The sequence below is a fragment of the Eptesicus fuscus genome, chromosome 2 (genome assembly GCF_027574615.1).
Source record: "Eptesicus fuscus isolate TK198812 chromosome 2, DD_ASM_mEF_20220401, whole genome shotgun sequence".
In the NCBI taxonomy this organism is placed as follows: Eukaryota; Metazoa; Chordata; class Mammalia; order Chiroptera; family Vespertilionidae; genus Eptesicus; species Eptesicus fuscus.
In genome coordinates, this window is record NC_072474.1 from 95,650,720 (window position 1) to 95,663,939 (window position 13,220).

Genomic DNA, 13,220 nt, shown 5'->3' on the forward strand with positions numbered 1-13,220 from the left:
TCCTGATAAGAGTAAGAATCCTATATAATAAAAGGCTAATATGCAAATCAACCAAACAGTGGAACGACCAGTTGCTATGATGCACACTTTCCAACAGCGGGCAGACACTCAACGCAGGAGCTGCCCCCACTCAGCGAGAAGCTGGGCTCACAGCTGGTGAGCACAGTGGCAGTGGCAGGAGCCTGTCCTGCCTCAGTGGAAGCGCTAAGGATGTCTGACTGACAGCTCCAGGACTGTGAGAAAGTGTAGGCCGGGCTGAGGGACCTCCTCCCCAAGTGCATGAATTTCGTGCACTGGGCCTCTAGTTTTAAATAAGAGTAATTAACTCTTAAAACAAATATGTAGGATTGGTAAATCTTGGTGAAAATATTTTGATGTCATTAGGGGTCATGCTCACCACATGATTTTTCCTCAAAAGGTTGTGCTTCAAAATATATCCAATGTTTTCATAATGATCTCCCAGTCACTCAAATGCAGTTACAGAAAATGAGTGACATTATTTCCATAGTCATTAACTACATACTGTCAGAATCAACCCAACTTGAATTGTCCCTGTTAGAAAGTTTATATGAAAGTAGAAACCCTGATATGTATTCTAAACTCTAAAATTGTTGCTACCCATTTCTTCTTTACCAACTTTATTATTACCTTTCCTTTTAACTTCAAGTATCTGTGTGCAGAAGCTTTGATTGTGGTAGAGCATTACCAAGAATTAATAAAATATGATAATTAGGGAAGTAAAAAAACTCACCTTTGGTAGTCTCAATGGTAATTTGCACACTGGCAACTGATAATGGTTTTCATTAAGTATAAGAGATTGGTCCAAGTTGTGGGCTGTCTTTTGTTTAGGTAGTTTATAAACTACAACAGTGCCTTTATAATGCGAGCAGCTGTAGTTGCCAAATTCATCCACCTCTTTAATTTGGAGATCCAGCCTGGGTTTTCTTTGTAAGTGAAAAATAAGCTTGTAGTCTTTTCCATAATCCTTCCCATTGCCTACATAGAAGTAAAATGCACTTGTTATTAGTAAGATATACTACTTCGTCTTCATTTTTAAAAAATCCAAATAACCGTATAATCCTTTAATGCGCTTAAAGCGTTTTTGGTGTCATTGCCTCTTGTCAAACTATATCCTGACAAAGCAGCAGCAATAAGCCTTGAGACTGTGTAGCTTACTCAAAAGATTTCTTATCTGTAATTGGACCAAGGACTCTCCACCTGCTTCTATGTCTAATAATCTTTCATTTTCTATTCCATTTTGCTCTACCAAGAAACTATTGGAAATATTCAGCTCACTCTGTGTTTAAAAATTATTTTCACCTTTCAAGAATTGTTATTTTTTTCTTTCCCCTTTCTATATCATAGTGCACACTATCATGACCTCATAGTGACACTCCAGATCTGCCCTCTCCTATATGGGTGCCACTTAACAACTTGTGGCTTTTTAAATTAAAGTTACAATTAATTAAAATTAAAATGCAATTCCTTAATCACTCTAACCACATTTCAAATGTTCACTAGCCAAAATTGTCCAGTAGCTACATTACTGGGCAGTGAAGAGGTAAAATATTTCCAATATCGCAGAAATAGGCAGTGCTGTTTGAAAACTTCTACATGAAATAGTTACTAGATTCACATTACTGGAATTTCTATTAAAACCTGGTGAATTCCCCCAAACAATGATATGTCAAAGTCTTCACATTGCACACTGAAAATAATGAAGCTTTAGTAAATATAACCTTTCGCCCACGGGGGTTTTACCACGACAATCAGGATATTTTGCTTCATCACAGCAACCATAAAGCAGACACTACCACGTTCCTTAAGGCATGTCTGCATGACCCTTAGCCAGGTATAATGCAGCAGTTATAATAGGTTTCTGACATAAAGATATAAATCCTAGTCCAGCCTCTACTACTTTTGTATACTGTCATATTTATCCAGTTCTTTCACATCCCTGAGCTTCTTTGAGATTTACTTAACATTCTTATCTTTAAAAAGGGAGAAATAAAACTTACCTCCTAGGTTTGTTTGGAAATAAAGTGAGATAATATGGATAAAAAATATTTGGCACAGGGCCTTGCATATAATGTGCTCAATAAATGATAGCAAATGATAAGCAGAATTTTTCCATTGTTTTGGATTTGTATGACAAAAGTAATCCACTTAAATTTAGTCTGTCCATTTCCCAGCACTTTCTGGATTTTGTAAGTACTGGGGGCTTCCATGTCATTCAATAACAAGCTTACATGCTGAATTGACAGCGCTGACCGAGACAATGCTCACTCTAGCTTGTGTGCAGAGAATGCCAAAGGTCAATATAAAGACCATATTTTTCTCTTAGAAGTGAAATAAAATCCACTCAAAGAAGTCATCTCTGATGAAAGAAGTATAATGAATATAGAGATTTTGACATTTCTCAGAGAGCAGTCATCTAAATGTATTAAAGTTTTAAACACTTAATCGCAAATGCTATTGTGTTAAGTCCTTTCAAACGTTTTTGTCTTCATTCTTCCAACAAAAACTACTTCTAACTGTCAGACACCGTCCTAGGTGCTGGGGATTAAATGGTGCTTGATAACAAGACACACCCTCCCTTCATGAGACTGTAGTCAGAGAAATGGTCATTGACCAACAATTAAATGAATAAACAAGAAGATTGCCTCTAAGGCAAGGTCCATAAGAAAAGAAGCACATAGACTCTGAAGAGGTAAAATAAGGACTGGCATAATCAGGAAGGAAGGTGTCTCTGAACATGATCATCAAGGTGAGGTATGAAGATACAGTCGGAGATAGTTGCAGGTAGGGGTGGGGATGGGTGGGGAGGAGCACCCTAGGCAGACGGCCTCTGACCTCATCAGATTCACAGAAAGGACCCAGGCCCTGATGCATGGATGAATATCAATTCTTTACTCCTGGCTTCTCTTAAATAGAGAAGAAAACAAGTGAGACTCCAGAGCTGAACATGGGTTCCTAGAAAAGACAAAGCAGAAATGATTCTGGCATCCTGCCTGACTCATTTTCCTTGAGTGAAGATGAGCTCTTGCCTGTTCCTCATTTGGGGGAATTGCACACACAATGGCTGTCTTCAGGAACTCTTGTTTTAGCATATGCTCCCTGGCATTACAGGCAAAAGTACACTCAGTGCCACTGCCCATAAGAAGCACAGTAGCTCACTCCTGTTTAGGGCAGTAGGTAAACACAGCTGCTGTCCCAAGTATTACAGGAAAATCATTCGCATCATTCATTTGGGTGGGGCACTTCCAGTTTTTGACTATCTATTCTTAGAGAGATTGCCCCATGGTGGACACCATGATTTCTGCTCCTGCAGCCAAGTAGGAAGAAGGGTTTCTTCCACCCTTCCTTCCTCCCCCCACTTCTCCCTCCCTTTTCCCTTTTCTGACATCCTTGACACTCACGAAGTCCTGGCAGCTGACTCAGATGGCTGAGACTCTGCATGTGAGAGTAGAAGAGATACTTCAAATTGGGCCACTTTGGGTCTCATTTACATCAGAGACACCAGAAAAATAACAGCCTCAGCTTCAAGCTGCATCATTTTTGATGCAACCAAAGAGCCCATGAGGCTTGCAGTAATTTCCAGAATCAGAGAGAAAAATGGGCAGCATTAAAAAATCAATGGGATCTATATTAATTTATAAGTCAACAGAGAATATTACTCCAAGTCATGTCTATTACAAGACTGCTGGCCCAGAAGCCTATCCCTGAGTTCTCCATCACACCTCATCTTTTTTTTTTTTTTTTAATATTTTTTATTGAGTTCAGAGAGGAAGGGAGAGGGATAGAAACATCAATGATGAGAATAATTGATCAGCTGCCTCCTTCACGCCCCCTACTGGGGATTGAGCCCACAACATGGTCATGTGTCCTCGACCGGAATCGAACCTGGGACCATTCAGTCCGCAGGCCGACACTCTATCCACTGTGCCAAACCAGGTAGAGCTCACACTTCATCTTTATATGCATACCTGTTAGATACTATTCCACTTCAAAGAAAGGAGTTAGAGAAGGGAAGGGGTTGATTTAATAAAAAGTAAATTTCTGTGATGGCAGCTCCTCCCGAATCTTTTTCTCTTCTCTTACTCAGCTGTTTTCTCTTTGTTCTCCTTTTTCTTCCTTTTCTCATTCTCTTCATTTCCTTTTCTCTATTCTTTCTCATTGATTCCATCACTTCTCCCACCTCTCCTGCCCCCTCTCAGATTCACACACCCTGTTTGTTTTTTCTCAGCATCATCACATTTATTGAAAGCCTTTGATGAACTAGGACACAGCATAAGCATATGAATGAAACATAAGTAAACAATTAAATAAATAAAATAATTCCAATTTGTGGTAAGATTTATAGTGGAAACAAAAAGCACTAGATAAATATGAGGATCAGTGGGAAGCAGGGGTGTGTCACCAGATCAGAGGTTCCAGCCCACTTTTGTGCCATGGACCCTTTTGGACTTTGGTGAACCCTGTTGATTCCTTCTCAGAGCAGTCTTTTATTTTATTTTATGTAAAATAAAGTAAGTGGAATTATAAATAAGACAATTGTACTGGAATATAGTTCTATCCACACATCTCTTAGGAGTCTGCTGACCCCAGGTTAGATTGTGTAAGACAACAAGAGTTTGGGTATTATTTTAAGTAGAATAGGAGGTAATCATAAGGTTTTAATCAGGAGAGTAATAAAGTATTATTTATAAGAGATCACTGTTGTTACAATATGGAAATGGATTTCCTGTGACTCATAGTGGAGAAAGAGGAGTATTTAGGAGGCAACTGCTTTAGTGTAGGAAAGAGATGATCCTAGCTTGGACTCAGAGAGTAATCATAGAGAAGACGATTTCTAAGAATGTCCCTTAGAGTCTGCCCATAAAGGAAATGCCTCCCCTAAAAAGCAAAGGAAGAGACTGGAAAGAGAGAAGTAAATGAGTTTCTCTCCCTGCTCTTCAGAAGCCTGTGGGTCCTCAGAAGTTTTCCTAGGAATACAAGTGGAGCAAACTCCTTCTGAAGTTTGTGGCTCATAGCCCATAGAATATACAAAAATATGTCTTTATACTTACTTGAAGCAAATATGTTTCCGGTAAACCTTAAAAGAAGTTGTTCTCCTTCTTTCACCTGGAAATGGCGAGACGGCTCTGGAGGACCACTGAGGGCTTCCAAGCGCAAGCTCCTAAGCTCCTGGTTTAAATCTTTAGAAGGCACCACGGAAATACCCACTCTGTGTGGACTGTCTTTCTGGTGATACAGTACAATGCAGGCACTGGTGCTGAGCATGGCTTCCTCTAAAGATTTCACAAAAGAAACCAAATGGCTATTGTCCACAATGGAAGACAGGTGGACCACAATAAACCTGCATGGGAGAGAACAAGCATGACCGAAGGGAAACCTACAGTCTCAAAAATACAACTGATCACTAATAATACCCAGGAAAGGAGCCATTGTCATCTAAATTTCCTTTAAAATCAAGCATTCTTGTTTTTAATTTAAAAAAATATATACTTATTGATTTCAGAGAGGAAGGGAGAGGGAGAGAGAGATAGGAACATTAATGATGAGAGAGAATCATTGATCAGCTGCCTCCTGCACGCCCCCCACTGAGCTAAACCAGCTAGGGCAAAATCAAGCATTCTGATGACCAACTGGTTAGATTCATGAATGACTTTAATGAAACTGAACAGTCAGGAAACCAGCTCAAATCAAACCAAATTCTAAAACAAATGTTCTTAAACAAAGAAATTTTGTAGTCTCAGCTCAGCTCTAAATATGGCAGCATATTTTAAATTATATTTTAATTAGCATTACTAAAAGTATTATTTCAAAATATAGAAAAGAATGATTAACAAAATAATCCATTTACTAGCAATAAAATTCCAAATATGTATATCATTAACTAGGGGTTGAAATAATCTTCTCTGTCATGTGTTATATGGATTATTATGATGGATTGAATTATTATGGGTTGAATTGTGTCCCCTCCACCCAAATCCATATGTTGAAATCCTAAAACCCAGTACCTCAGAATGTGACCTTATTTAGAGATAGAGTTTTTACAGAGGTGAAGTTAATGTGAGGTCTTTAAGGTGGGCCCCAATCCGATATGACTGATGCCATAAAAAGAGGAGTTTTGAGCATAAAGATATGCATACAGAATAAATGTCTGGTAGACATAACAACAGAAATATACAAGCCAAAGAGAGAGCCTTGGAATGGGTCCTTCTTTCACAGAAAGTCCTCAAAAGGAATGAACCTTGCTAACAACACCTTGACTTTGGACTTCTAGTGTCCAGAACTAAGGCAATATATTTCTGCTGTTTAAGTTTCTCAGTTTTTGCTACTTTATTCTGGGAGTCTAGGAAATTTATACAGAAACCTCCCCTTGGTTGGATCATCCATCATCCAGAGCTTCTCCAGAGAACTGGCCAGCAGGAGCCCTCAATCCAAGGCAGCCCCACTCTCAGAGACAAGGACTGACTGATGCAGGGGTGTAAAGCCAGACACTTGCTATTCACACTGCAAAGCCTCCTTGCTTCTTTGATTCTTTTTTAGGATTCACCTGAGGGCCCTTTTTCAATAAATCATTTGCATTTACATCTTAGACTTTTTTTTTTTTATTTTAGGGAACCTGACCCAAAAGATCTTCCATTATGAAATAAAGGCTATCTTTGGACATATGACTGCCCTCTCTTTATGAATGTCTTCTTCTCATCAACCTTAAAGTGGTCTAAAACTCTTCTCATAATGAGCTGTCTAGAAAGCATGTAAATGAGAAAGCAAAATGAGGACACTGAAATAACAAATTTAGTTTATATATACATAGTTATGAGATGAGCATACTATGAACAGTTAATTACTATCGTCATGGAATTTCAGAAATGAAGGTGCTATTTTAAAACTATTTTGGAGTTAGAAGCAACCTGTAAAAATAAATCTAAGTTATGAGTGGTTTCCAAAAGCAGTTATTAAACTATCATAAATGAAATTACAGGTAGCATATTCATGTCAGTTCTGGTTTGCATTTTAAGCACACCCCAAAAGACTATTCATATTCCTATCTGAAGAATAAAAATTTAATCCTATGATCCAATTTCTGTAAAACCAATAATAAATCATTGGGATGAACACCATCAGCTTTTATTGTTTACTATTGTATTACCTCTCTAAGTGTTCACACAATTCAAATGATATCAAGCCACTCTGCATGTTTCTCACCGCAACACCATCAAGCCCAAACCAACCACTGTCTCGGCTTCTGAATCCCAGTAATTTCAAAGATTCACAGGCATTGTTCCCGGGTTTTCTTATAGAAGCACTTTTTGTCCTATGTAATGATAGCAGAAGAGAAATTGGTAAAATCTGTACAGCATAAATCGTAGTTAGTGCATTTATGTTTTTCATTAAGTGAATAATTTAATAACAATTCATTAAGTATATACATACTATGTGCCACTAATTATGCTGTGCACCAGGAATATAAAGATAAGAAACATATCACCTTTGCTCTACAGAACCTCATAGTATTATAATATTATTCCATTACAGGACAAGGTAATCTGTGTGATAACTAAGGTAATCAGTGCATGGTGGTGTAGCAGCAGATGGAAGGTGCTCAGGGAAGCTCACAAAGTGAAAATACTGACATTCCTGATATTCGACATGAGTTTTGGAGAATGAGAAGCATTTTACTACTGGCAAAAGGGTTAAGAGAACAGCCCCCCAAAACATTAATAAGCTCTCTGATGTAAGCTTGGATGCTTTAGGAGAGTAGAGTAGTAGTATAGCATGAAAGGTAAAACCACAGACTCTGAACAAGACTGCCTACTTTCAGTAACTTCATGACCATTGGCGAGTTTTTTTTAAATCTATCTCAGTTTTCTTATCTATAATATGAGACCGGTCATAGTATCTTCATTATAGGATTCAATCAGTTAACATTTAAAGCACTTATAATTGTTGTAACCATAAGTGATACTAAATTTGCATCCTAATTCCTACAGTAGTCATAGCCAATTAGCTTTCTGTACAATTCTTCTTGCTTACCTGGCCCCACCCAAAGCCCTGAAGGAAGCAGTGATATGTACCATGTGATTCCTTCTCCCCAATCAGAACTGATTGACTAACAGTACACCAGTTTCTAGCACCCAGTGAATTTGATTCTTTTTCTTTGGAATTTAACTAAGAGGCCCAGAGATTGTAACTTGTCATTGTCCTTTGGTTGTCATGCCCTGGGCTATGAAAATGAATGAGCAGAGAGATCATTATGAAAGAAAATAGAAGGGCAGATGCTAATGAAGAAAAGAAGAAAAATGAAGATGAAAAAAAATCAGCATAGTCCTGGAGATGGAGAAAGCAGAGATTACCTATTGTAGCCTTACAGATTCCTCTTGTTTTGAATTCACTTAAATGGATATCTGTTCTACACAACCAAAGGAAGAAAACCCTTGATACTGAACATCTTGCAGGAAAAATAAAACCCCCAATCTAACAATGCTGCAAATTTAAGGGAAAGAACCATTCTAGCTAGGTACTAAAAATGAAAACCCAAGTGACTCACACATCTTTATTTTTTAACTAGAGACCCAGTGCACGAAATTTGTGCATGGGAGGGGGGTGTCCCTCAGCCCAGCTTGTACCCTCTCTAATCCGGGGGATGTGCAACTGCCAGTTTAGGCCTGATCCCTGTGGCAGTCGGACATCCCTCTCACAATCCGGGACCGCTGGCTCCTAACCACTTGCCTGCCTGCCAGCCTGATCCCCCTACCTGCTCTCCCCTGCCGTCCTGATCACCCCTAACAGCCTCTGCCTTGGCCCTGCCACTATGCCTTTGTCCAGAAGGAAGTCCAGTCTAAATAGCATATTATCCTTTTATTAGTATAGATAGAATTAGTTATGGGTTTAAAACTATATTAGTGTCACAGGTTGAGCTGTTTATGACCTATAAATTAGCAACTGAACTAGATTTAAAATGTCTACTGTGAAAACTTTAGATTGTGTTAATCTTTCAGGGGTCAACCAGATTAAAATCAGGAGGATGGGGAGAAAATGACATTTAGTTTTTGGCTTTTGATTTATAACTCGTCATGTTAATTATTTACTAGCATAGGAAAATACACTCATACTGAGTCCAAAACTTTGGTCATTTACTAGAAACTGACTTAATTAAATGTTATATTGGGTTTTTTGGTTTTGTTTTGTTTTGTTTTCTGATGGCAACTCCTACCTTTTTCTACCAATAGACTAAATTTTCTGTGAGGACATATAAGGTCTCAATTGTAGTGGGGCTGACTATGCTCCCAGGTCTAGATAGGTATATAACCTGAGCCAAATAGTGAATTAGGTATTTATTAATGCTGTTTGGCAAAAAAAAAAACAAAACACAAAACCACAATTTTCCCATTCTGAGTACATGGTAGGGTTGTACTTCCTTGTCCCCAAGGCTTGTGACTGTTCTGTCTGGTGAATGAATAGTGAATAAAGGAAGTATATGTCACTGTGAGGTGAAGCATATGATTGCTAATGTGGGTCCAGCCAAACGCTTTCTTCTGCCACTATGACAGCAACAGACAGTGGTTGCCCTTTAGTGTGAGCCCGGGAGTGAGGATGACCAAGAAGCACCCTGCCTCTGATGGCCACATAGCCTGTGAGAGACATAAGCACTGTTGTTATAAGCCATTGGGATATTCGGTTTTTGCTTATCCTGCCATAACCTAGGCTAACCTGCCCTGTATATTAGATCTTCCTGTGGGCCCAGTGGTCTGTTCAGTGATGGGTTTGTGACAGATTTATATTTAGAATAACACTCTGGATCTTTATGTTTAATGCAGGGGTAAGAACTTCCTCTTTTCCACTGATCTTGGAATTATGAAGATGTAGCCACATTGCAGTATAAAGGTCGAGCATGACAGAGAATGGAATTGGCACAGGGAAGACAGAGAAGTGAAACACTGAGTTCATTCTGGTTCAAGAAATACATAAAGATAAATGTAACCCCAGCTTTTTAATGATATGCATCAAAGAATTCTATTTTTAAAAATCTTTATTTTTTTTTCTATCACTTAAAATCGAGTCCTTAATGATATAAAAATCAAATTTAGACTTCATCTTTTCAGCTTTCTTGGAATATAATTGACATATAACACTATGTAAGTTAAATGTGTACAATGTGATGATTTGATGCATATATTTATTGTGACATGACTACCACAATAAAGTTAATTAACACATTCATAATCCCAAATTTAGACTTAACTATTATAGATATAATCCATATTGAAGTGAAATGATTTGGTGGCATTCTTACTATCCCAGTTGTTCTGAACTCTGCAAATAAATGCTTCCATTTATATATGGGTGTGGCAAATGTAGGTTTACAGTTGTGAGTATACAAAACATAGAGATTCTTGTATTATTATTTATTACTGTATTATTTTCCACATGAACAACTGTAAACCTACTTTTGCTCCACCCTGTATGCTATTAGCAAATTTTGACAACTAGTATAGCAGAACAGTGATAGCACTTGACCCTGCTCAGAGATAAGATAATATTCTGATGTACTAAGAATTCTATGAAACATAATCAACCTATATTAATTGAATTTATTTAAAAATAACTGACCTTGTTATTTCTTGAGTTCAAGACCCTTCCTATGTCCTAAATTCCAGGGATTTAGGGGATCATAATCGGCCCATTTGGGGTCAAGTGCTCAATTATAATGAACAGGGTCATTGAAAAATATTAAAGATCCCACTAAATCCACATAGATACAAAGGACGGTTTCTAGAATTTGTGATATAATTCCTCCAAAATAAAGTGGCAGGGTAGACAAAGCAACAGGTGTCAACTCCAGGCTGCCTTTCTGACCCCGATAAATGCCTAATGCCTCACAATTAAAGGACACTCCAGAGATTTTTCTCAAAAAAGACCTGCTTCAAAGTATCTCATTATTTTGTTTCCACAAGTAGATCTAGACATTACTGGGAACTTTTCCAGGACAATTTCTTTTACATTTTTTACACTTTATTTTTTTAGAACAGTTTTAGGTTCATAGAAAAATTGAGAGGAAGATATAGAGCTTTCTTATATATCTCAGGCCCACACATGCATAGCCTTCTCCATTATCAACATCCCCCACCAGAGTGGTATGTTTGTATCAACTGGTCGACCTACATTGACACATCATAATCATCCAAAGTACATAGTGTTTTTCATTCTGTGATTTGGAAAAATGTATAATGACATGTATCTATCATTATGTATCATACAGAGTATTTTCACCACCCTCGAAATCCTCTATGCTTTGTCTATTCATCCCTCTCCCACCCCAACCTCTAGCAGCTACTCATCTTTTTACTGTCTCCATAGTTTTGCCTTTTCCAAAATATCATATAGCATTTTCAGTTTAGGTTCTTCCACTTAGCAACATGCTTTTAAGATTCCTCTCTGACTTTCTGTGGTTTGATAACTCGTTAGTTTTGGGCACTGACTAATATTATTGTTCAGGTATTATTTATCCATTCACCTACTGAATGACACCTTAGTTGCTTCCAAGTTTGGGCAATTACGAATAAAGCTGCTATAAGATCTTTATGCAGGTTTTTGTGTCAACATAGTATTCTACTCCCTTGGGTAAATACCAAGGAGTGCTATTGCTGGATTTTGTGGAAAGCGTTTGTTTAGTTTTGTAAGAAACCAACAAACTGTCTTCCAAAGTAGCTGTACCATTTTGCATCCATACAAGCAACAAGTGAGAATTCTTGCTGCTCTACATCCTCACCAGCATTTGAGGTTGTCAGTGTTCTGGATTTTGGCCATTCTAATAAATATGTCATGGTGCCTGACTGTTGTTTTAATTTGCTTCTCACTGGTGACATATGATGTAGAGTCTTTCCATATGCTTATTTGCCAACTGTTAACTTCTTTAGTGATCTCTCCATTAAAGTCTTTGGCCCATTTTAAAAATCAGGTTCTTTGTTTTCTTATTGATGAGTTTTAAGAGTTCTTTGTATATTTTGGACAATAGTCCTTTATCAGATGTGTCTTTTGCAAATAATTTCTGCCAGTCTGTGGCTCATCTTCTCATTCTGTTTACATTGTCTTTCCTAGAGCATAAGTGTTTAATTTAATGAAGTCCAGCATGTCAATTATTTTTTATGGATTATACCTTTGGTGTTATATCTAAAAAGTCATCACCATATCAAGGATCATCTAGATTTCTACCTATGTTATTATGTTCTAGGAATTTTATAGTTTTGCATTTTACATTTATCCTTATAATCAATTTGAGTTATTTTATGAAAGATATAAGGTCTGTGTCTAGATGTCCACTTGTTCCAGCACCATTTGTTGAAAAGCCATCTTTATGAAAGATAAATTGATTATATTTATGTGGGTCTACTGCTAGATTCTCTGTTTCATTGATCTACTTGTCTATTCTTTTAGCAATCCCACTCTGTCTTGATTGGTGTAGCTTCATAGTAAGTCTTGTAGTCAGGTAGTGTCAGTCCTCCAGCTTTGTTCTTCTCCTTTAATGTTGTGTTGGCTATTTTTAGTTTCTTTTTTATTTGAAAAATAAAATTAAATTCTTTCTCATGTTTGTTTTTTTTTTAAACCACAGGTAATGTTATATATTTTTAAGTACAATGGTATACAATAAATTCAAAATATTTCTAGTATACTACCTTCAAGCTTAATAAATGTGAAATGCCATATTTGCTCAGTAAGCATTTGCTTCAGAATTTTGCTGAAACCATTTCACTTTATTAAAGGTCAACCTGTGTTGACAATATAGTACTGGCTATTGAGTACAAAGGAAAATAAGGCATGTGTGATGTTACCATTTATAAAATTACCATTTCTTAATGTAAAAACATAGTGACTACAGTTGATAATACTGTATTATATAATTGAAATTTGCTAATGAGGTATAATTTAAATGTTCTCACCAAAATAAATAAATAAATAAATAAATAAATAAATAAATAAATAAATAAATAAGATAAATATGTGAGGTGATGTATGTGTTAACTAACAGATGGGAGGAATCCTTTTACAATGTGTACACATTTAAAAATCACCATGATGTATGTTTTAAATATCTTACCATTGTATTAGTCAATAAATATAATAAATAGAAAATAATTCTTTCTGTGTAGTTTGAATCTCTAATACATTATAAATTTAACACACAAAATCCAGGATTATAAATAATAAAT

The 13,220-nt window shown here is 37.0% G+C and overlaps 1 protein-coding gene across 1 annotated transcript in view; it reads right to left on the minus strand.

Annotated features, from left to right (window-relative positions):
* DTHD1 (death domain containing 1) overlaps positions 1-13,220 on the minus strand; it is a 59,061-nt gene that overhangs the window by 21,500 nt on the left and 24,341 nt on the right. The window contains exons 6-8 of the mRNA XM_008140205.3: positions 7,163-7,327; positions 5,070-5,359; positions 752-996 (exon numbers count right to left, since the gene is read on the minus strand). Coding sequence (XP_008138427.3) covers positions 752-996; positions 5,070-5,359; positions 7,163-7,327 — 700 coding nt within the window. The remainder of the gene's footprint in view (positions 1-751; positions 997-5,069; positions 5,360-7,162; positions 7,328-13,220) is intronic.